The 22,179-nt window shown below is 39.9% G+C and overlaps 2 protein-coding genes across 4 annotated transcripts; both read left to right on the forward strand.

Moving 5' to 3' along the window:
- The first annotated feature begins 715 nt into the window (after positions 1-715).
- On the forward strand, positions 716-9,186 carry LOC119739654. Of its 3 annotated transcripts, none has more exons than XM_038214667.1 (7): positions 716-882; positions 2,253-2,372; positions 2,641-4,179; positions 4,384-4,570; positions 5,524-5,712; positions 5,915-6,079; positions 6,909-9,186. In XM_038214667.1, exons 3-7 carry the CDS (start codon positions 2,980-2,982, stop codon positions 8,654-8,656), a joined length of 3,489 nt encoding a protein of 1,162 aa, XP_038070595.1. In that variant the 5' UTR covers positions 716-882; positions 2,253-2,372; positions 2,641-2,979; the 3' UTR covers positions 8,657-9,186. The 3 variants fall into 3 exon arrangements, with proteins under 3 accessions (XP_038070595.1, XP_038070593.1, XP_038070594.1); XM_038214665.1 differs by having other exon boundaries at positions 4,381-4,570; positions 6,909-9,184; XM_038214666.1 differs by having other exon boundaries at positions 2,701-4,179; positions 4,381-4,570; positions 6,909-9,184.
- Positions 9,187-11,181: 1,995 nt separating this feature from the next.
- Positions 11,182-22,162, forward strand: LOC119739657 (V-type proton ATPase subunit B). Its single transcript, XM_038214672.1, has 14 exons — positions 11,182-11,599; positions 13,045-13,100; positions 13,365-13,463; positions 13,999-14,092; positions 14,427-14,504; positions 15,162-15,301; positions 16,118-16,222; positions 16,937-17,034; positions 17,439-17,562; positions 18,431-18,581; positions 19,203-19,285; positions 19,845-19,949; positions 20,306-20,435; positions 20,630-22,162. The coding sequence occupies exons 1-14, from the start codon at positions 11,503-11,505 to the stop codon at positions 20,764-20,766; spliced, it is 1,497 nt and encodes a 498-aa protein (XP_038070600.1). The 5' UTR covers positions 11,182-11,502; the 3' UTR covers positions 20,767-22,162.
- Positions 22,163-22,179: the final 17 nt, after the last annotated feature.

Below are 22,179 nucleotides of genomic sequence, written 5' to 3' on the forward strand. Positions count from 1 at the left end.
TAGGCCTATGGCTAAACAAAACTTCCAATAAGTAAAAACATTTAATTGTTGTTTAATGTTATGATAATATCTTACGGACATACATTATGCATCTTACAGACATTATGCAATAATGAAAAGTTTCTAGACTTAAAAATGAATTAATTGTACATAGACTGTATATGAATACATTTTTTTTAACCATTTTTGGTTCGAAATTGACATTTGAACCTTTTATCCGTCCAGTTTTTAAACGTTGTACATTCTTTATATTTACATAATGTTTGTTTCAAGTCAATTTAACCTCAGAGGTCTTACTTGTACACATTAAAAGGTATATCCACTAAATTTACTTAACAAATATTTGTATGTTTGTAAAAAAAATGTTGGATATTGTATTTTGTACTGCCTTTTTACTGTTTTCACTGTGTGATTACCACAAATTATGCAAACTAGTCAATGCATATTTTACAATTTAAAATAGGCTTGCCAGAGGTATAACAATTTGTAATAATATTACATTAATAGTTTGTCAACATTAGAATAAAAAAATGCACTAAAAAAAGTTCCTTTTCTGCCATTTAATTTCTCGGTGTTGTTTTTGGATGAGTATTTATTACTACAGCTTTTCTTTTTCATTGAAGTTTACCCGAAACGAAACCGTATTTTCGAAAACGCAATATCATCGCCGTGCATCTGTGATAGCGCCCTCTATATTGTTTAGTGTTCGCTTTGTAAAAAAAAATTGGATGCACACTTTCGGTCTTTGCACTTTAGCCTTTTAGGTCATGCAGATCATAAAATCTCTGAATCTAATAAACATAGGCCAACTCGAAGAAATACGAATTGACTTGACCTAACAGAAGCTTGTCTAAAGACTGGATCACAACGGATAATCGGCAGGTAATAAGGGAATAGTGTAGGAAGGAAATCGTGGGAATGACATGACGGGAAATGAACCAAATTTTCGGGGGGGGGGGGGGGGGGGGTCTCGGACGGCAAGGGGGGGGGGGCTGGGAGGGCAAGGGGGGGGGGGGCTTGGAGGGCAAGGTGGGGGCGGGGCGGTGCTGTTATTGTGTAGTTTAGGACCACGTGCATGTACTGTGCACGGCCACGTCGACCGACATGTGCCTGCACAGGCCCGTGCAAGGATAATCAGATAATGGTGGGCCATGCCAGTGTCATATAAAAATCCGACTCCTATGAAAATGGGACCCCTCTTCCCTTTTATTGGTTAATCCCTCGCACGTGACAGGTCACTCTTACATTATGATCCTAAAAATAGCATATTATCGTACTCTCGCATGCGCAATACCAAAAATGAGTCCATATTTCATGGAGTCGGATATTCACGCTACACCAGCCTTTGGAAAATCACGCTTCCTATCAACAATTGCGATCTACATGTACGTACCTCTCAATCACTTTATAAGGTATTTGAGACCCCAGTTCTCGCACATTATTCTTGGTAGGGCCTATTACTACTGTACTTTGTACTGGTGGGTACGAGTTGACTCGGGTAAGAGTTGACTTGGGTACGATTTGATGGGTATGATTTGTCTCGGGTACGAGTTGACCTGGGTACACTACAAGTTGTCCTGTTTTGTTACAAATAATTGCAAATAGTACTCATTTAAAAGTATCAACTAGCAAAATGGCAATAAAAAGTTTGAGGTCGGCAATTTGGCCACAAAAAAATCCAGGTCAGTTGCTGTAAACACACCAATTTTTTTGTTCGGCCTAATTAATTCTAATTTGACAAAATATAAAGGGGCCCTATACCACACAATCGCCAAAACATGTACTCAAGTAATTGGGTAAATGTACAGAAAGCAGCAGCATTTTAACAGCAAATTAAAAGAACCTACAAGTACGCGATGGGCTCTCGACCAATAGGAACGAATAAACTGTCTCAGGTATTAACCCTTACTCTCTGAGGGTAGTTTACTGCATGTCAGTTGGTTATGCCAATGCCCTCCAGCTGCAGTTTATTGGAGGATACTTTGATGTAGCAGTGAAGGCTCCAATTGGCAGGAGTTGGAGGCCCTGGAGGGTGCCTGATACTGACCAGCTGGGGGCACTTGATTGTTATCAGAGGACTCTCATTGTTCTCTGTGGCATGTATTGGAGTGCCTGTCCAGTTACCCTTGAAATGACATGGCAGATATTGGAGGGCCATGCAAAAAACATAGGAGATTTTCTTGAGGCACATATTGGCATGCGTTGGAGGGTCTAGTAGGGTAAGGGTTAATGAATGCAGTTTTTAATTTCAGGGCATGGATCCAGGTGCGGCTCTCGATGGTTCATCACATCAGCAAAGACAAGCCATGGACAGCTCAACAGCCGAAACCAATCAGCAGGCAGAACAGACGGCTTCGACCAATCAAAAGCCGGTAATCAACCATAACCCTCCTCAATTCTCCAAACTCAGCCATGCAGATTTTGGTGGACTTTGCGTAATGTTATCAGGACTTTGAACGATTGAGGCAGTGGTCACACATCAACCCTCCACTGAACAAATTCAAGAAGTAACGGATAATATGAGAATTGAGGTTATATCCAATTTTTGAATGCAGGCAGTTGGAGGATTTTGTTTTATTTATGTGTACACAATTTGTATGTACAAGAAGACTAATAAGTTGTTTTTAAATTTTTTTCCAGACGTCTCAGCTTACCAACACTAGGCAGTTAAGAAAATTAGCCGTTCGCCCCCATTCCCAGGCCCATTCCATGGAGAACAAGTCGTCAAAGAAGAAACCTCCACAAGCCATCCTGCCAAAGGCCATGGATCCAACCAGCGTCAGGAATACCGCAGAGACACTGGAGATGATCAGATCTAACGTCAGACAAATCAATGACCTACGGGTATGTCAAGGTCAAGTCAGAAAGTTAGACCAGACATTTGTTGGCGATAATATGCTTTCAGTTTTTAATGCAACCTTGTAACGGGGAACTGCTCTAATAATCATCCATTTCTTTTGATTTCAGACTGAAATCCGGATGAATTCAAGATATTTTGATGACAGTACCATTCAAACCTACACCCGCCTTGAGACATTAGAGTATCGCATCCCTCAAATACGAAGCCCTGTAAGCGAGGAGATTATCTACAACAACAGCACCAGCAAACCAACGATGTGTAACATCTTCGAGCAGAAGTACATGCCAGGGTTCAGCTCTCTGCTTGGTTGGAAGTGCCAACTTGAAGAGCATCGGAAACGAGCCCAGAACGACCTTAGCTATGTCTCCACGGATCACGTTTCATACGGTCTGACAGACGTCGAGAACATGTTGGCGCTGCATAAGGCGGCCGCGACGCAAGGAAACGTAGAACGGGAACTGGAGTGGTTCGCACACACCCATCTTCACCCGCGATCGGTTAACGTCCACCCTGGCAGCAAATCCATCAGGAATTTCCAGACTTTGTTATTCTGCACCCGATGGGATGCAGTTTTAGAAGATTACGGCATGGAAGTCGGACAACTAGCGAGGGTTTGCTGCGATCGTTGGCTGTCAGCCAGCCACGTCACATGGTTCATCAAACAACTCAATGAAATGCAGTCAGAAACTTTGTGTATCTACAATAACGACGTCAGTAACATAGATAATCTAATCTCTGGTCAGTCCTTGGTTCCAGACGGCAGGCCCAAGCCAACGTCATTACTGTTCATCTGTTGCGTCGGCAAGTCCAATTTCAGTCAGGTTTTTATTGGTTCGGAGACTCAGCCAGGCTTCCACTACTCTCTCTGTCACCTGGACACTATCACTAAGAGAATCACGTACGGCGATTCCTTAGGCTGGAAGGTGCCAGACATCCTACCCAAGTATCTAGCCGCTTACCACGCAGCTGTTTACGGTCCGAGCGACATGCGTGATTACGAATGGAACTTCTGTCATGAACCCACCTCAACAGTCGGCAATCACAGCTGCACAGCTCGTTGCGTTGGACAGTATCCACTCCAGACATGTCTAAGCATCTGTGGACCTGTCGTGATCATCATGACAGCTGTAGCGTGCTTGCAACGAGACACATTCTACAATCTGACGTCAGCCAATCAGCAAGTAGATCCACACTTGACGTATTTACAGACGCCAACGAAGTACGCACGCTATCTCCGCAAGGTTCTAGCATCTTGGATGGCGGAGAAATCTATCATGTTGGAATATATTGTACCAAAGGAACCGACCAATCCGTTACAGGTACTTTTCAATCTGATTTTATGAGTCTAGTTCCCTGCACCGCTTGTAATGCATTCGCATACTTTCAGCTAAGCACAGAAGCATTTGTTGATAGAAGAACAGACTAGAGTTCAAGAAATCCAAAACTTTATCAAATGAATGTTTTCTTTCTTGTCATATGACAAACTGTTTTGCAATTTTACTTCCCACTCCACATCACAGCAGACCGGGAATTTGGCCTGGAGCAGCGAAGCCGAGACTTCAGTCTCGGATCCAGAAGACGACACACCAGAGATCCCATCACTGAGCCCAGGCAAGAAGGGATCCTCGGAGCCAGTCAAGCTACAAATCCAGACAGCGGACGGGGAGAAGATATTCCAATGCCCTTGCTGTCAGAAGACATCCAAGAAAGGTTAGACAAAGGGGAACTGTAAGAAAAACTAAAGGTTGAGCCAGAAGTTTTCTGCCCAAAAATTGTCATTTGACATGTTTGTGAAGCGTTCTGGCAACATGAGATGGAACTGGGCGCAGGCCGCAACACTCCTGGGTGACCTAGGCAAGTACGAGTGAAGTGGCTTGCCCAAGGACACAACAATTGGAGAGCAGATTTTTAATCTTTGATATGTTTCTTACACATATTTACAGAAACGGTATAAAAAGTATAAAAATAGTAAAAAGTGTTTTGAAGGAAAGTCAACTGGCATACTATAAAACTCAAAACTTTAAAGGCCTTTTTCTCAGCATTGTCCTTTTTGACTTGTCAATAAATGTGAACTTTAAAAAGCCATAACTTGTCAATGGAATGTCCGATTGAAGTGCAACAAACTACTGTGAGGACATTTTATTCTCTTTCTTTAGTTAGGCAAACCCTCATTTTAAGCTCTGCCCAGTTCTGTCTTATTTTTGCAAGACCACCTCACATTTGTATTTATCGAAAAATACTTTGAAATACAAGATTTTTAAAGTCTTTTGATTTGCCAACATTGTATGCAAAAGACTGTAAGGACATTTCTTCATAAAGTATTAGACTAAATTGGGGACAAACCAATGATTGTAATTTTTTTGTTCAATTTTGTATGTGATAGGTTTTGTCAATTTAAAGACTTTGCTAATTTATTTATTCAATAATTGTTTGTTTAAAACAAACACGTAGGAAGACATCAACAGAGACGGTAACCTAAAACATTTCACCTTGTTTAAGTTTCAGATCTTGAATTATAATTGCCACTCATATCTCGGGGGAATAGCTGACTATTGTTGGCGATCATAGGCAGAGTGTTACCTAGGACAGTGCAGGTGTGAGGAATGTTTGCTCAGCCATCAGGGGTGATAATGGACTAATCTTTCCCCTCTTTTCTCGACAAGGTTTCAACATGAAGCGCCACATCTTGAGAGCTCACCCGGGGCAAGACTTGAAGGACTTGGATGAAGGTAACTGTCTGTGTCTCCACTGCGGCCGTCGATTCCGAAGGATCTGCGATCTACGCCAGCATCTCCAGGACTACCACGCTACCATCTTCATGGTGGAGCAGGTGTCGTTTGACAGTATGACTGGTGAGTTGGACTGCGGTGTGACCTGGGGTCTGTCAGGGTGTCCGTGTGGGGATTTATTGATTGATGCAAATAGCACTTCAGATTCTCGTAATTTCTATTAGCAAAAGTTGGCAAAAGTGAAATTGAAAATTATGAAAAAAATTTCAGTGGGAGGGTTACTGTGACCATCATAATTTTGTTCCCCTTCTTTTCTTATGGACAGAGTTTGAGTTGTGGAAAGAAAGTCTTGAAGAAGCAGAGAGCTGCTCCTTCGCTCAGTACTCCGGCTTCCGCAACAAGGGAGACTACCGATTTAGATACTTGCAATGTAACCGATCAGGAATGTACAAGCAGAGAGGGGTGGGCAAGCGACAGCCTAAGCATTCAGGTTACTGTTTCAGCTAGGCAGGAATTAGTCACAGTGATTAGTTAGTTTAAAGGGTCCATGCGATGAAGATTTTATAGGACCACATTTTGTTTAACTTTCTACTCCTCTTACATACTGTACGAAAACTATATGAATCCTTTTTTTGCAAATTTTATTGAAGAGAGCACTTCTTTAAACATTTTAAAGAATGTCCATGCTTTTCCGGACAACTAAGGGCGCTGTTGTTACAATGTCATTTCAGGAAGACACTTAAGTTTAGGGGTTTTCTTTTCAAATGTGAACCCAAAATTTGCTCATTGAAAATTTTGTGAGAAAGGGTTACTCACTGGCTTACTGCCATGTACTTGCACAACAACGAATCACCCAAGAAACAAAAATTTATGACAGCAAAATATCAAAAATTGTAGCAACTTTTTGTGCTGAAATAGCTGTAACATTGAGATTTCTGCAGAGAATGACGTCACAGTTTTGCTAATGAATATAGAAATTTACCCATTAGCATGTAAACCAAAAAGGCACCCAAAAAACGTTCAAAATGGCAAAACGAATATTGAAATAAGGTTATATTGGACACACAGGTGCACTTTCAAGGATAGTGTTAAAACAAATACATCGCATGGGCCCTTCTAGTTTTGCCCATCGCCAATGTCATTTCGTAAACACTATACATGTACTCAGTGCCGTTTGCTTGCTAGAACAAAATATTCCAGTCAAGTAATATATTTTGATGAAGATGTTTTCCTCTCAAACAAAATCATTCCTGTTAAAATTTGCTGAGTATGCTGATGGTGACTTAACTGTCAAAAGATGTTTTTACTTTTTCCAACAGGAACATGTAAGATAGACAACAATTGCACAGCTTCCATGAAAGTGACTTGTCACACCAACGGCAAAGTTGACGTAGAATGTCACCGGACACACTACGGCCACCAGAAAGATCGCGAACTCATGTGGCTCCCGCGTAAGAAACGCGAGGAGGTTACTGCAAAGCTTGGCCAGGGCATCTCCCGGGATCGCATCATGAACGAGTTGAGAGACAGCGAAGGAGAGCTGATGAGGCAGCAGGAGCTGGCACGAGCCAGGGATGGTTACGATGTCAAGAAGTCGCTGGGTGTTGAGACGGTTCAGAAACACGTGAATGAGAAGGACAGCGTCTTGGCTTGGATATTACAGTGGGAAGCAGCTGAGGAGAACCCTGTCCTGTTCTACAAGCTCCCGGGTCTTAATCCTGACCTCAATCTGGACCTTTTTGCAGAGGACTACATCGTCATCCTGCAGAGTCCCTTCCAGAAGCACATGGCACAGAAGCTTGCGAGCCGAGGGGTCTGGTGTGACTCGACTCAGGGGACAAACGTCTACGACTTCCACTTGATGACGTTAATGGCTCTGAATGAATTCGGGGAAGGCTTTCCCATGGCCTGGTGCATCTCAAATCGTGAAGATGAGAGCACGATTCGGATCTTCTTCACCAAGGTGAAGGAGAACTGTGGTGATCTATTCCCAAGTTGGTTCATGGCCGATGCAGCATTCATGTATTCCAATCTTTGGACCTCGGTGTTTTGGATCGCTCCTAAGAAGTTGATTTGCCCGTGGCATGTCGATCAGGCCTGGAAGGAAGAACTCAAGAATGAAATCAGCGATCTGGCTGTCCAGGCTCAAGTCTACAAGATGCTACGGGTGGTCCTTGAGCAACAAGACGAGACATCCTTTGAGGATTACCTTCAGAGGCTTCTCGGTCGTCTCTCCGTCTCTGACAAGACCATGGCCTTCCGGAAGTACTTCATCAAGGAATGGGTACCCAAGATGCATCAGTGGGCTTACTGCTACCGGACAAGCCACTGTCTCAACCCTGGCGTCTTCACAGAAGCCTTCCACATCATCTTCAAAAGGATGTACCATCAAGGTCATGTCAACAAGCGTGTTGATAGCTGCCTGGTCCATCTCCTGAAGTACATCCGGGACAAGACCTTCAACTGGATGGTCAAGTTTCCTCGAGTCAAAGTGACCATGCGTTTGAAGCTCATCCATGACCGCCACCTCCGCAGCATGTTGCTGAGCTTCAATCAAGTCAAGCAACTGGATGACCGTCAGTGCTGGGAGGTCCAAGCCGAAGATAAGAACGACTCGCACATGGTGGAGCGCCTCTCCATCACTTGTCCTGTCAAGGAATGCCGACTACGATGCGAGGAGTGTAATGTCTGTGTCCATCTCTTCCTCTGCAACTGTCCCGACTGCCTCATCAATTCTACAATCTGTAAACACATCCATCTGATCCAGAGACTGGTGCGACTTCAGATTCTCATCCACAACGAGGAAGCGGAAGTCGTCGGAGGAGAGACGGAAGAACTGAAGCGACGTGTCTGCTCCACTCTCCGTCAGATGACATCAATGGTAGAGGCAGCCAACGATACCAACCTTGAGATGTTGAGAGATCTCTACAAAATGTTGTCATCGTCCTACCAACGTCTTAACCACAGCATACACCAAGGCATCAGCACGGGACAAGATACTGAGACAAATAAAAGACCAGCCTCTGAGGAATCTCAGGATGCACAGATCAAGAAAACCAAACTCTAATCATGACTCACAAAAGTTACAAATAAAACCTTGGTTTAATAGAGCAATTACGGGCATGAACTGTACGGTCATACTAGTTCAACAAACTTCATGAAACTCGCATTTGTTGGACAAAAATTTGGACCCAGACCCCAGGATTGGTAACAATATTGGTTTTCAATAGGCTTGTTTTGAAATCAAGGAACCAGTGAGTTGGACAAGATTGTCTAATATGTTACAAGTGTAGTGAAATGCAACCATCAGATGATGCGAGTGATAATGTGCGATTTTTCAACAACAGTATGACGAAGTTTGTTTTTATGAACTCTAACTGCTCATACATGTAGATGTAAGTAAGGAAAGATGGGCCAAGGGTGCTTTCAAACTCAATTCATTTAGGTATCGCCCAAGGGCGTTTTCGAAGCCCTGTTCTTGACAACACTCGGGTTAACCCGACACGAGAACAGCGGTCTCGAACGTGACGAACAGACCCGAGAGGGCGTTCGCGGATCGATTTTTTCACTCCCCGGTTGATGGAGGGTTCGGCGAGGTGCAGCTTGAACAAAATGGCGGACTGTGCAGATTCTATCGTAAGTTGTTTTGTGGTGTTTTTTTTTTGTTTTGCTAATACCCTAATGATTGGAATAAGAATACCATTATAGTGCAGGTTTGCAATTTCATCCCCGCATGTCCGGTTTTGCAACAATCTTCTGAGTCGTCCTCAATCATTTGGAATAGGCCTAAATTCAGACGATTGTTGGCCATTTTGCATTGCTTTATATCGATGCGACACGCACCCGCACGTTCGTAACAACCAGCTCGAGAACACGTTCTCGTGTTACACGCGTGTTGTCAAGAACAGGGATTCGAAAACACCCCAAGTGTCTTGGATGTACCACCAGTGGTGTCAGAGATTGTTTGAGTTTATAGTGTCAAAGCCTTCCAGGTGCCCATCATTGCTTGAATGCAGAGTACGGGTGGACCTCCATGATGGCGCCCTCAATGAATCATGCACGAAGAGGATACCAAATCCCTGGTGAATTGTACACAGATAGTGCATGTATAAACCCAACAAAACCATGCTCAGGCTTTTTTAAAGATTGTATTGTGATTCCTTTTTATAAATGAAAATGTCATATTTACGTTTCTGAAAGGAAAATGGATTTTGATTTTGCGTGATGACAAGACATGTCATTATATTAAAAAATATTGCCCGAAATGTCTTCCACTATGGTATTTCTGCTAAAAGAGAATTTTACACCTGTTTTCAGCAATGTTCGCAATAACCAATTAACCATTAGCATATTTTTCCACTGCTGTGCATTTACAGTGATTTTCTAATTTTTTTTATAATAATCATCTGTAGCCTCCCCCCCCCCCTTTTAGCCACTGACTACTGTTATGGTACATGTACTAGTAAAATGGGGCCAAAAATAATAAATGGAAATTAGTCCTAAATTTATTCTCAAATTGCTTTAGAATGCAGGAGAAAGCATCAAAGATTTCAACATTTTCCCGACCCCCAAGAAGAGCGTGCCTTTTGCACGCCTTTACTCGACCCATTCCGGCTTCATAAACTTTAAATCGTCGGTGCTGAACTTTCATTAGATACAAATGACATTCATTGAAGTAGTATTTCAACGGTGTGGGTATCTTTTTGCCCCATCTATAGTTTGACATTTAAAATGTGTAGATCACAGGCAGAACTATTGAAACTAAAATTGTCTTATATATTTGCTTAGAGAACTAGGTTTGTATTTGGAACTACTTGGAAAGTTGGAGTCGGTCTTTTTATTAATATTTTTTCTTCACCCAATAAAGTTTCTGAAAATCCATCACAAACCATAAACTTAACCAAAAATATCTTACATTTCTCTCTGTTTTAGCAGACACATTTCTCATAATTTTCTCATCTTCCAGTAATGTTTTAAGCTGGAATCTGTGTTTTTGTTGTCGAAGTGACGCCTATGCATCCTGAAACGGAAGATAATTCTGTGTTAGCATCCTCTAGAGGCCATTAAAAGGATGTACATGTATATACTGTACATTTGTACTATAATTTTGTAAAGTTTCTGTTTTGATAATAAAGTACATGTACATGTATATTGAATGCAAGAAGTAAAAAAAAAATTGTCAGTTTCATTTGTATTGTCATGAGAGAATACAAGCAGTGTTGATTTATTTGGGGGGGGGGGGGCATCGTTTTAAACCAACTTTTGGCTTGGGTTTTCAATTCAAATAGTGAAGGGGAAAAAAGGCATTATATTCCGACCCAAGCTTAATTTATGTCTTTTATTTTGGGGTTCAATAACTTCGAGTTATCGAGAAATTGCAGGCTGTACAAAATTATGAGCCATTAATTTGATGTTTTCTAAATTCAGCTGATGATGGATTTTTATTCAAAGACACAAAAGAAAATTTAGGGTTTTTTTCAAATAAACTACAAATACATCATGGAACTTTATGCATTAATTATATCTTTAATTCAGTTCCTTTTTTTTTTTGGTCGCGAGAGGTCGCTGTTACAAATTTACGGTACCCAAATATCACGTGAGTGATTTCTGTAAAATCAGGTGCGACCTCGGGTCACGAGAAAAAAAAAAATCGCTGACCAAATTCACAACTAAAACTACATAATTACCGTGTCAGTTCCTTAGTTGGTCTGCTGAAGAAACCCATTATAGGAAACTGATCGTGGCAGGACACTCCCAAGCTAAGAGCTTAAGTAAAAGTGAGGGATTTAATCGGTAATTCTTGGATTGAAAATCGGAGGGATTGCCCTTGTTGAAGACGACCGTGTTTGCTTCGAATAGCCTACGGTGGAGTACACGCAATTTACGGTAGGTTTTGGGCGAGGCTGACCCACTATGGAGAACGGAATAGGAGTGCCAAGGACTCGCATGGAAGCGAACAGAGAACACGTTTTGGCTGTGAAGAGGAACTACATTTCAAATCCTAGAATAAGTGAGTATTTTAGTGTACTAGTGTTGAAAAAGCTGAAGAGAATTTTGTGCATAATTTTATTCGCAGTGGCTATTGTTACGGCAGCCGTAACGCATTTCCCATTTTCTATCGTTACGGTAGACTGCAACCTGGCAACTTTTATAAAAAAACATGACAAGAAAATATAAAATTAGAAGGAAAAAAGTGAATTTGAACTTTATGAAATTCGGACTTTATTTCCCTTTTAAAAAAAATCCTCCAAAGCCTCAGGTTAGAAAAGGAAAAAAATTCGAGTGCAAAACTGAGATCCGAACCCGCAACCTCGCGGTGCAAAATCCTACCCTCTATCGGCTGAGCTGGCGCACTGCTCGATAAAACGTGTGGAAACAAATAATTATATACCTGCGTGCGTACCAAAAAAATATCGTAGAGGGCGCTAAACAACGAATGCCGTAACGATAGCCACTTCGAATTTTATTTCTTTTATTTATAAATAGTTTAATTTAAGATAGTGGATATTTTGCCGGAGGTAATGACGGCAATCTAACGTTTACTAAAGGTTTGCCAGCGGCAATCCATATCAACAGAGGGCGCTGTACTCTTTAAGATAGGGCTGAATTATAAGATGTATTAAATTCCCACCAAAAGTTGTGAAGCACATTTGGTGTAGTGGTTAAGCAAAAGCTCTAGTGAGCGGGATGACTCGGGTTCATTCGACCCCCGCCACATTTTAAAGTTTTTTTTCCCATCCCCAAATAAATAAGAATATATTCTTCTTTTATTATTTTAACATGTCTCAAACATTTTATTGCAGAGTATTACATTTTCTTTTTCAGATTTGTGGCTTTGGAGGATTTTTTTTAAAAGGGAAATAAAGTCCGAAATTATAAAATGGTCTGAATCCCATCTTGTGAATACGAGGTTACAACGATAATATTGGCATGGAGCCAGACTAAAATTTGTCACCGTAAAATGTTTGAGTAAAAAAAAGTAACTGCGCATGTTCAGTGCATATCCGGCAAACTAACGTTTACTAAAGGTTTGCCGTCTCCGGCAAAATATCCACTGCCTTAATTTAATGTTATTGTTATATTGGCCTAAATCTTAGGGCTTACGTCAAGTACCAGAGTTTGTCATTGTTTATGCATGATGCCTTTAAATACTATGAGTTAATGTTAAATTTAATCTGTCACTGTTAACAATGGTTAATGTTGATTGTACATTGTGTGTGAAACAAATATAATGAAGTGGAAGGGGCAGTCAATATACATTATTTGTAGACCTACAGTTTTTACATGGATTTACTGTTTATGCACCCATTTGACCAGAAAAAGATTTACTTTGTGGTTCCTCCCAAACAAGCATTTTCATACACATGTAATTAAATTGTCAATTGATTCATTGTCAATTTGTTTTATTTATTACATCAAATGTCTAACTTATTATTATTTTTTTTTCGTTCAAAGCATACAAGACAGTGTCTGGAGTAAACGGACCATTGGTCATTCTTGACAATGTCAAGGTAACAATGAATTAAACTTAAATATTTGATTTCAGTATAATTAAAAATATTATTAAAATTTGAACAATATTTTTTTGATAGAATACTTTTGACAAAAGAGCAACATGTTTTTGTTTAGAAAAAAAAAATTCAGATTCTCTTCATTACTGAAACTTGAGTAGTAATGATCATTGGGAACAGAGGAAAGAGTACCGCTAGTTTAACAAAGTTTCAACGAGTTGTTCTTGCTTTTATAAGATGATCATTTTATCCTGAATCCTACAGTTTCCAAAGTTTGCAGAGATTGTCAATTTGACGCTCGCTGATGGAACCCAGAGAAGTGGACAGGTCCTGGAGGTCAGCGGGTCAAAGGCCGTAGTTCAGGTAAATCAGATCCACATTTTAACTTCCAAAGAACCTACAAAAAGTTTAACTTGATAAACCTCTTTAAAGCTTTGGCCATTTTCATGGTGATGCAGAAAATCTGTGATGACCTCCCGTGTTCTTACTAACAGAATTCTTACTAACAGGATATACACATTGACACAATCTCAAATTCCATGATAGTTGTGAAATGTATTAACTGTTAGCTAAGAATTTTCTCAAACAGTATTAAGCAGAGCTGTGAGATTGGATCCAGTTTCTTTGTAAGTTCCGCTAGGTCTCTCTTTAGTTTACATTCCCAATTCATTCCATTTGTCCAGATATCCTTAAATGGTAAATTTTTATTAACAGGAAATGAACTTTCATGCTTGGTAATTTTTATGTAATTTGCAAATTCTCAAGCCTTTATTAACAACCACATGAAGTCGACCAGTTATTTTTTTAAAATAAACTGTGTAACTAAAATTATCTTAAGCGTCTTGAGGCCAAACATTCATATTCCAATGTGATGTGACTTTTCTAAATTCTCCGCCAGGTATTTGAAGGGACCTCAGGTATCGATGCCAAGCACACAACATGTGAATTCACCGGTGATATTCTGCGAATCCCTGTATCTGAAGATATGTTAGGTATGTGTGTGCCTGACTGAATAGCTCTTTGCCTGTTGTAAGATAAAGGCTGAAGTCACTATGGCGCCATCTTGGGAGGCCAAATCATAAACAAGTGTGTGCTTTTTGGTTTAGAATATCAATTCTAAACAAAAATAAACAGGAAACCAGTCATGAGTATTAAGCATTGCAAGTACTTTTAGCTGGTGACCTTTTTTTGCTGAGAAGATTTTGTGCTTCACAAAATTCGGTCCTTGGCAGTTACAAATTAAGCATGGAGAGAATGTCATTTTTTTGCTTCAAACATTTCTTTCTGTCTCCATTTCTCTTGTTTTGTTTGCTTAACAAAAATCAGGTCGTGTTTTCAACGGTTCTGGCAAAGCTATCGACAAGGGGCCCCCAGTACTAGCAGAAGATTACTTAGATATTCAAGGTAAGTCTTAAGCCTAGCATTCAGGAAATCTGATAGCAGGACTTTTGGTCTTACTAATGGCAAGGGTGGTCTTTCTATCAATAGCGCCCTCTATTGAAAGGTTTCAAACGCCACAAAGAGCCATTATAGAGTTTACAAATTTGTAATATGCAGTCGCCACAGTGTGGTGACGTGAATGGAATTTCTTTAACATTAACAATCCAGTCATTTTTGCTAGTAACCCTCCCCATTTTTCTGAAATCTTTTCTCAGACACTGCCCCCAATTTACCAAATTTAGTTAGCCACGTTTTGTTTGCAATCGGTTGTAAACACTTCCAGCTAGTCTGGTTTCCTGACCTGACAATTCCCTGACGTCTATAAATTGCTCCGTTTTGTCTGAAGTAGGGTCAGGGAACCAGACTATAAGAACATTTGTTTTTATTCTTGATTTTTCCAGAATCTACATGTTTGTAACAATATTTGTCATAAAATGTTAACCCCCAATCCATCCATTTCTGAAAATTACAGAAAAAGTAAATGTTGTACATTACCTTCATTAAAGTTTCACAGTTTTGCTAGTCCACTGCAACATTGGTTTAATCTTACTTGCTCCGATTGAAGTTGTTTTTGTTTGTTCCGCATTGGAAAGAAACTTTCTTGTCTTTGTTTTGTTAAAGGTCAACCAATCAATCCCAACTCTCGTATCTACCCGGAAGAAATGATCCAGACGGGTATCTCAGCTATCGATGTCATGAATTCCATCGCTCGCGGCCAGAAAATCCCCATCTTCTCAGCTGCTGGCTTGCCACACAATGAGGTACTATCGTCTTCAGATTAAAAGTCTGTTAATTAATCTAAGTGACACAAGTCATGAAAGTTGAGCAGGATAATCTACTTCAAAATTTTTCCTCAACAAAGTTCATAATGATCCTCATTATGATTTCGGATTATCCTCATCTAAATGTTGAGGATTATCAAGAAAATCTACAATTATGTTTGAATAAAATCTGCATCAAAATTTAGGATGGTGTTCAACAAATCTTTTGTAGAATCAACCGTGAATGAGCATCAAAATGGACCGCGTGTGAAATAAAACACAAAATTTGCAAAGAATAAAAGGAATCTGCCACAATTAATTTTGAGCTGTCTTATGCAGAGTGTCATGTTCCTTCACCAACTTAAAATTCATTTACAGTGGAAAATTGATTTGAGCACATCCACATTTGCCAAACAAACATTAAATGAATATTAAATAATACAAGAACATCTGCAAAAATCCTGAACGTAATCTTAAAATTTCATTGTTTGTAGATTCAACACCCCAACAGTAAATTGCGCTATGTGACCATTTTCGTGAGGCCAAGTGGGAGAGACATATCGCGTAAAGGTTCATGCGCGTAAGGCGCGAATTACGCACAAGTAACTTTATCGTGAATGTTCACAGTCCCGGAGCGTCTTTGCGTGGGCGTCAGGCATCGTTGGCAATGCATTTGAATGTCCCTCCGAGTGGTCTCCTTCAGCTCTGCCTTCGTAACCGTTGAGGGGGTACTTGTGCACAAAGTCTATAGATTCATAGATTATCTCGAATTTCAAACATTTGACATTTTTTTTTATACCCTTTTTTTCCCCACAGATTGCAGCTCAGATTGTGAGACAGGCTGGGCTGGTCAAACAGCCACAGTCGGACGTCATGGATTCTCATGAAGATAACTTTGCCATCGTCTTCGCTGCTATGGGTGTAAGTTGATCAAGCAGCCTTTTATTCAAAAGTCAAAAAGTCGGCTTTCACTTGTATCCCAATCAACGTTCTTTCCAATTTGTTGAAAATTTGGTTATTTATTGTAAGGGTTGAAATACCACTCGCGTCAGTTTCGTTGTTCAACATTATATTGGTTAAAAGAGCACCTTGCTATTTTCCTTTTTTGATGGTTTTCAATATTGTTTGAAATGAATCATTAAAAATCTTTTAAAGTAAATACCCTCTAAAAGTTACATAGATACATGTGCATTTACCCAGAAATGTGCCTACCGATTTAACAAGAAAATCCTGGCTCAAAGTGAAGACAGGACTGGGACCAAATACCCTGTGAAATTATTCCATCTGAAATGGTATCATCCAGAAGAAAGAAGGTGGTTTAAGAAAGTGTGTCTGCGGGCACATTTTTTGTTTACGTGCGTTAGCAACAGAATCCAGTTACTAAAGCCCAAAAATTGTCCATGCGTTTTTCTCTGTTTCTCAAAATGTATAAATCCACTGAGCCGAAATTTCAACAAGTTAGTTGTTATATTCACCTTTCTTAAGATCTTGAGCGATTTTGTTGCTTCAAATGAAACAAATGCACAAAATGCAAAAAAACAACTACCGGCTGAAAATACATGTGATATGTAATCTGAATGCTTAGCTGGAATTTCATGTCCTGTCAATTTATCTGTAATTTGGTTTTCCCGACAGGTAAACATGGAAACGGCGCGTTTCTTTAAGCAAGACTTTGAAGAGAACGGCTCCATGGACAATGTCTGTCTTTTCCTCAATCTGGCCAACGATCCTACGTAAGCAGATTGCTTAGACAAATTTCTTTTTTGCTTAGCCCAAAGCAAAGTTAGCCCAATGCAAAGAAACAAGTTCTCAATTTTGCTTATTCCAAAGAAAAAAATTATGCTTAGCACGCTTTGTGATTTGTACAAGATAAAGAATACACTTTTTATTGGTAATAAGATTGCATTAAGGGTCCAAGCATATTGGTTTCAAAACTAAGAAATTCTTACTCCTTACCTTCCTATATATCCTTAATTGGTTTTCTTCAAAATGTTGTGTTTTAGAGAATTCCTGAAAGAAATAATACCTTGGGAGTCAATTTTATATCTACCGAAATGAAAGGAACTGTTATTATCCTCTTACGATACAAAATAATTTGAAGGCAATTCAATATTGTAAATTTTGTGTGTGTATTAAGTATTGAGCGTATTATCACACCACGCCTGGCGTTGACGGCTGCTGAGTTCTTGGCCTACCAGTGTGAGAAACACGTCCTGGTTATTCTGACTGACATGAGCTCTTACGCTGAAGCTCTACGTGAGGTAGGCACTGTTTAGTCCGTCTCTACATGTAGCAGACACCGTTTAGTAAGTCTCTCAGTACCCTTGTGATTTTGGAAATTGGAATAAAGCTGAGAATTTCTGGGATTAAACCCTGCTGTTTTGAGTTAAATTTTGCGAGTCAGCATGATGTGCCAAGACACCAATTCAATTTTGAAATGAAAGTGATAGTTCTTATAGCTATTACTTGGACTCTTCCATGCTGCACCGTCCATCATTCATGCGTTTTGTATGGCTCTGAACATATCATGAACCCTAACCGCCCTGAATCCTCCAAAGTCCTTTTTGCAAATTGGAGGAATTTGCAGGATTGAGGTTACATGGCCAAAGTGCGTTGCTGATTTCGGAGTACGCACTGTGTCAAGGTCTTGGGCCGGACCTTGTGTTGTTTATGCTCAGCCATGCATAAATTTAGTCCTTGATTATGCTTGACATCCTCCGCACTGCTCCAGGATGTCACTGCCTCTGCCTCAGCCTATTGACAGACATAGCCGGAGGATTTTGCAGGATTCAGGCAGTGGTCACCCTCCATGGACCATATTCAAGAAACAACGGAGGAATTTGCAGGATTGAGGCTATATGCTATTTTTCCATGAGGCCAATTGGAGGATTTTGCAGGATTGAGGCTACATCCTAGCAAAAAGGCCTAGGGAGTTAAGTTTAAAGGGGAGTACATTGTATGACATACAGCAGCGATCTTTGAAGCTTTCCAGTAATGGAGGAAAGCCAGCTCGGTAATTATAAAAAGTGGGCAACTTTTTGTGATTTCATCCGTGTTGCCTATTATAGAAGCTTCCAAACATTTTACGAAACTTTAAACTGACGTTGTTTTTTGGTGGGTCATCTTAAGGTTTCAGCAGCTCGTGAGGAGGTTCCAGGCCGTCGCGGTTTCCCTGGTTACATGTACACTGATCTCGCGACCATCTACGAACGAGCAGGGCGTGTTGAAGGACGTAACGGTTCCATTACGCAGATCCCAATCCTGACCATGCCTAACGATGGTGAGTGGCATTGCGATGAATTGTGATGAATTTTATTGTGATTGTGCACAATGTCTTCATTTGAGCTTCATGTGTACGACAACAATGTGTTCAAAGGTAGTATACACCACTTGTAAACATTCAAAAGTGAAACTGTCAAAATATCACGAAACATCCTACTTGATTGTAAATAAATATTACGATCCTGCATCCTGTGAAATCATTGCACCTTTTGGGCTGTTATTTTTGAGAAAAGAGGAATTACTTTCATTTTCTCGCGATGGTTTGGACCAAATCATCGCACTTTCAACGGAAAACTTTGCTATGTGTCAAGAAAAATAAAGGAGGATTTTCACACTTTTCTTGAAAAGTATATCTACTGAGCTGAAACTTCAACATTAGTTTTTGAGTAATCTGCTTCAGATTTATTGTTTCGTCCCGTGAATCAGCAAGAATGCAATTTTTTTGTGTGCAAAATGGTGTCCAGTACCTTTAAGAGTCCCTCTTCAGTCTCTCTTTGTAACCAAGCGAGGGGGTACTTGCCTCACGGAAAACCTAGTCTACTACTTCAAAACAAGACCATATTTCTCATTTTTTTTAATGTAATTCTAATGAGATTTTTGTCCATCGTTTTCTTTACAGATATCACCCATCCCATACCTGATCTGACGGGTTACATTACTGAGGGTCAGATTTACGTCGATAGACAGCTCCACAACCGACAGGTAAAACAAATCCTTCCCTCTGAGATTCGCTTAAACAAAACTAATGTAGTTAACACTTCCTCCACAGGCCTTTCTTGTGCTACGCATTCCTGTATCCTCCATAAGGCCAAAAAAAAAAGTTTCCGGTTTCTGGTATGCGCGCGCGCGTTGCCGTAGCCATGCGCGTCGGCAAAATGAAATAGTTTTTTTTTAATAAAAGATGATGTCTCAATACCGCCAAACTCACTGGTTTGACTGGAATCCTGCTGCTGCACAATTTTAACGTGTTTTTAGATGGGGTTATGATCGAGAATAAGCTTTATGTGGCCTCTCTGGACTCCCATATATTTGCACTAGGTTTATTTGCAGTCATCGCCGACATTTGAAGCAAAAGACAGGTAAAAAAAAAAAAAAAGCCGCGTCGCCGCAACACTTTTTGGGCAAGCTCCATACCAGAAACCGGAGACTTTTTTTTTTGGCCTAATCTTGAATCCTCAAAAAAATGTTTCCTAACAAGCAGTTCATGTCAGTAGTTTCAAAACAAGTAGTTCATGTCAGTTTTTCTGTCCTTTGTTCTTAGATCTATCCACCGATCAACGTTCTGCCGTCTCTCTCTCGTCTGATGAAATCTGCCATCGGAGAAGGAATGACCAGGAAAGACCACGCAGATGTGTCCAATCAGCTGGTAAGAAACAAAGTATAGAGTTGAGTCCTTGCAGCTGATTGGTCAGTTGCAGGTAGTCCTTATAGCTGATTGGTCAGCTTTGGATAGTTGAGTCATATCAGCTGGTACTAAACAACCTTCAAATTTGAATCCTTACAGCTGATTGGTCAGTTCAGGATACTCCTTATAGCTGATTGGTCAGCTTTAGATATTTGAGTCACATCAGCTGGTACTAAATCTTCAAGCGGATTGGTCAGTTAAGGGTAGTCCTTTTAGCTGATTGGTCAGTTTAAACAGGCTTAATCAATTCTTAATCAGTTCATACGATCGGAAGAGTTTGTAAAATTTATTTTAATTTTATTGTTGTGTGTGTGTAGTATGCCAACTACGCCATCGGGAAAGACGTACAGGCCATGAAAGCAGTGGTGGGAGAAGAAGCACTGACACCGGACGATTTGCTGTATCTGGAATTCCTGGGCAAATTTGAGAAGAATTTTATCGCCCAAGGTGTGTAGTGTTCCATTCAATCAATCATGCATTTGGTAACGCTTTGACTTTGGAGACATCTTACCACTCGACCACTAAGCTTATCAGAATCAGATGGCTGGTTTGAAGCAGTGGGTACCGCGATCAGTGACTATGTTTGTTTGATGGAATGTTAGAATTTCATTCTTGTTTGTTTGTTTGTTTTTCTCTGGCAGGGAGTTACGAGAATCGTACCGTCTTTGATTCTTTGGATGTCGGTTGGCAGCTTCTGAGAATCTTCCCCAAGGAGATGTTGAAGCGAATTCCCCAGAGCACACTGGCAGAGTTCTACCCTCGCGACGCCCGCCGTTAATCCACTCAAATCCTGACAAATATCAACATTTCAACTATTCCTTTCATCGTTCATTCATTTTAGTCAAGCTTATGCTGGGATGTGAACAATTTGCCATTTGTACAATAGCTGGAGATAACTTTCTCAAAGTGTTGTGTTGGATGCTAAATTTCATTGTTTCAATGGCAGGTCTATATCAAGTTTTGTCTCATAGAACATTCCGTGCTTGTTTTGACTTGAAGTCGGCTTTGGTGCTTAGCTTTGATAAATTTGTGCCACGTTCCTTGAAAACAGTTTTCTTCAAAGCTACAAATTTGATCGCCAAAGTGAATGTATTCTACTTGCATCAGAAATCATGGCTGATATTGCATCCCAAGCAGAACTGTTTGCTTTTTCAATTATTTTAAGTTATTCTTCCTCTGTTTCCTTGTTCTTTTAAGTCTATTTCATGCTAACATCATTTGCTTCATTCTTTCAGATGTCACGATAAGTTTAGCGAAAGGTTTGGTCTTGTAAATCTTACTATGAAAGTCAAAGCATATTTTATTGATATTGTGATTAAGAAAAAGTAAATAAAACAGTGTTTTAGACTCAAAAAGATATATAAAGGGGGTATAAAGATAACTAATCTAACTATTTTCAGAACGATTTAATTTCAGAGGACAAAACTTGACCTTTGACTTTTTCTTCGTATTTTAACAAGTTGGGATATATACTAGCAATACTTATTTGAGTAAATTTAATGCAATTTGGCTGTATAAAAGTATATATCGGTGTATGAAATGTTTGTCGAAAAAAAAATTGTCGTCCTAGATGTGAAAATATGTATTACTATGATATATGAGTACTATGATATGTGCTAGTGGAATAGAACAGAACCCATCCGCTAAAGTACAGTGCCGCAGGTTGCGGGTTCGAATCCCCGAAATTTTACATTTTTATTTTTTCCCCCAACAGTGAATTTTCTGTCCCAAATTGTGTTTATGATCAAGTCCTACTTGATCATGGCTCTGGAGGAATGTTTTTTTCAGGGAGGTCAAGTCAGAGAAACCATTCCAAACTGATCGCATGTACATTATGTCATTGACTAATCTTAGTTGTGGAAAAAATAATTGCCTCGATGACAAGTGCAGATGTTGTTTTCTTTTTGTTGCAAATTTATTTGGATGCTGCAACAAAAACTTCTTTGCAAATTCCTTGATGCATAAATTAAAAGAGGCTTGTCTAAAGTGAAATATTGAAGAAGAAAAAAGGAAGGTAGTTTATTGACCTTTCATTTTCCCAGCAATATTTTTGAATGTATTCTCAACAGTCCAGTTAGTTTACAGTCATGAGATTGGTGACCATGGAACAGATTTCAATTAAGTATCAAATTTCCAGCAGATCTCCAAGCATAAATTAAATTATTGTCAAAACACCCATTGAGTTGTCCTC

The sequence above is a fragment of the Patiria miniata genome, unplaced genomic scaffold, assembly GCF_015706575.1.
Source record: "Patiria miniata isolate m_02_andy unplaced genomic scaffold, ASM1570657v1 HiC_scaffold_4, whole genome shotgun sequence".
Lineage (NCBI taxonomy): Eukaryota > Metazoa > Echinodermata > Asteroidea > Valvatida > Asterinidae > Patiria > Patiria miniata.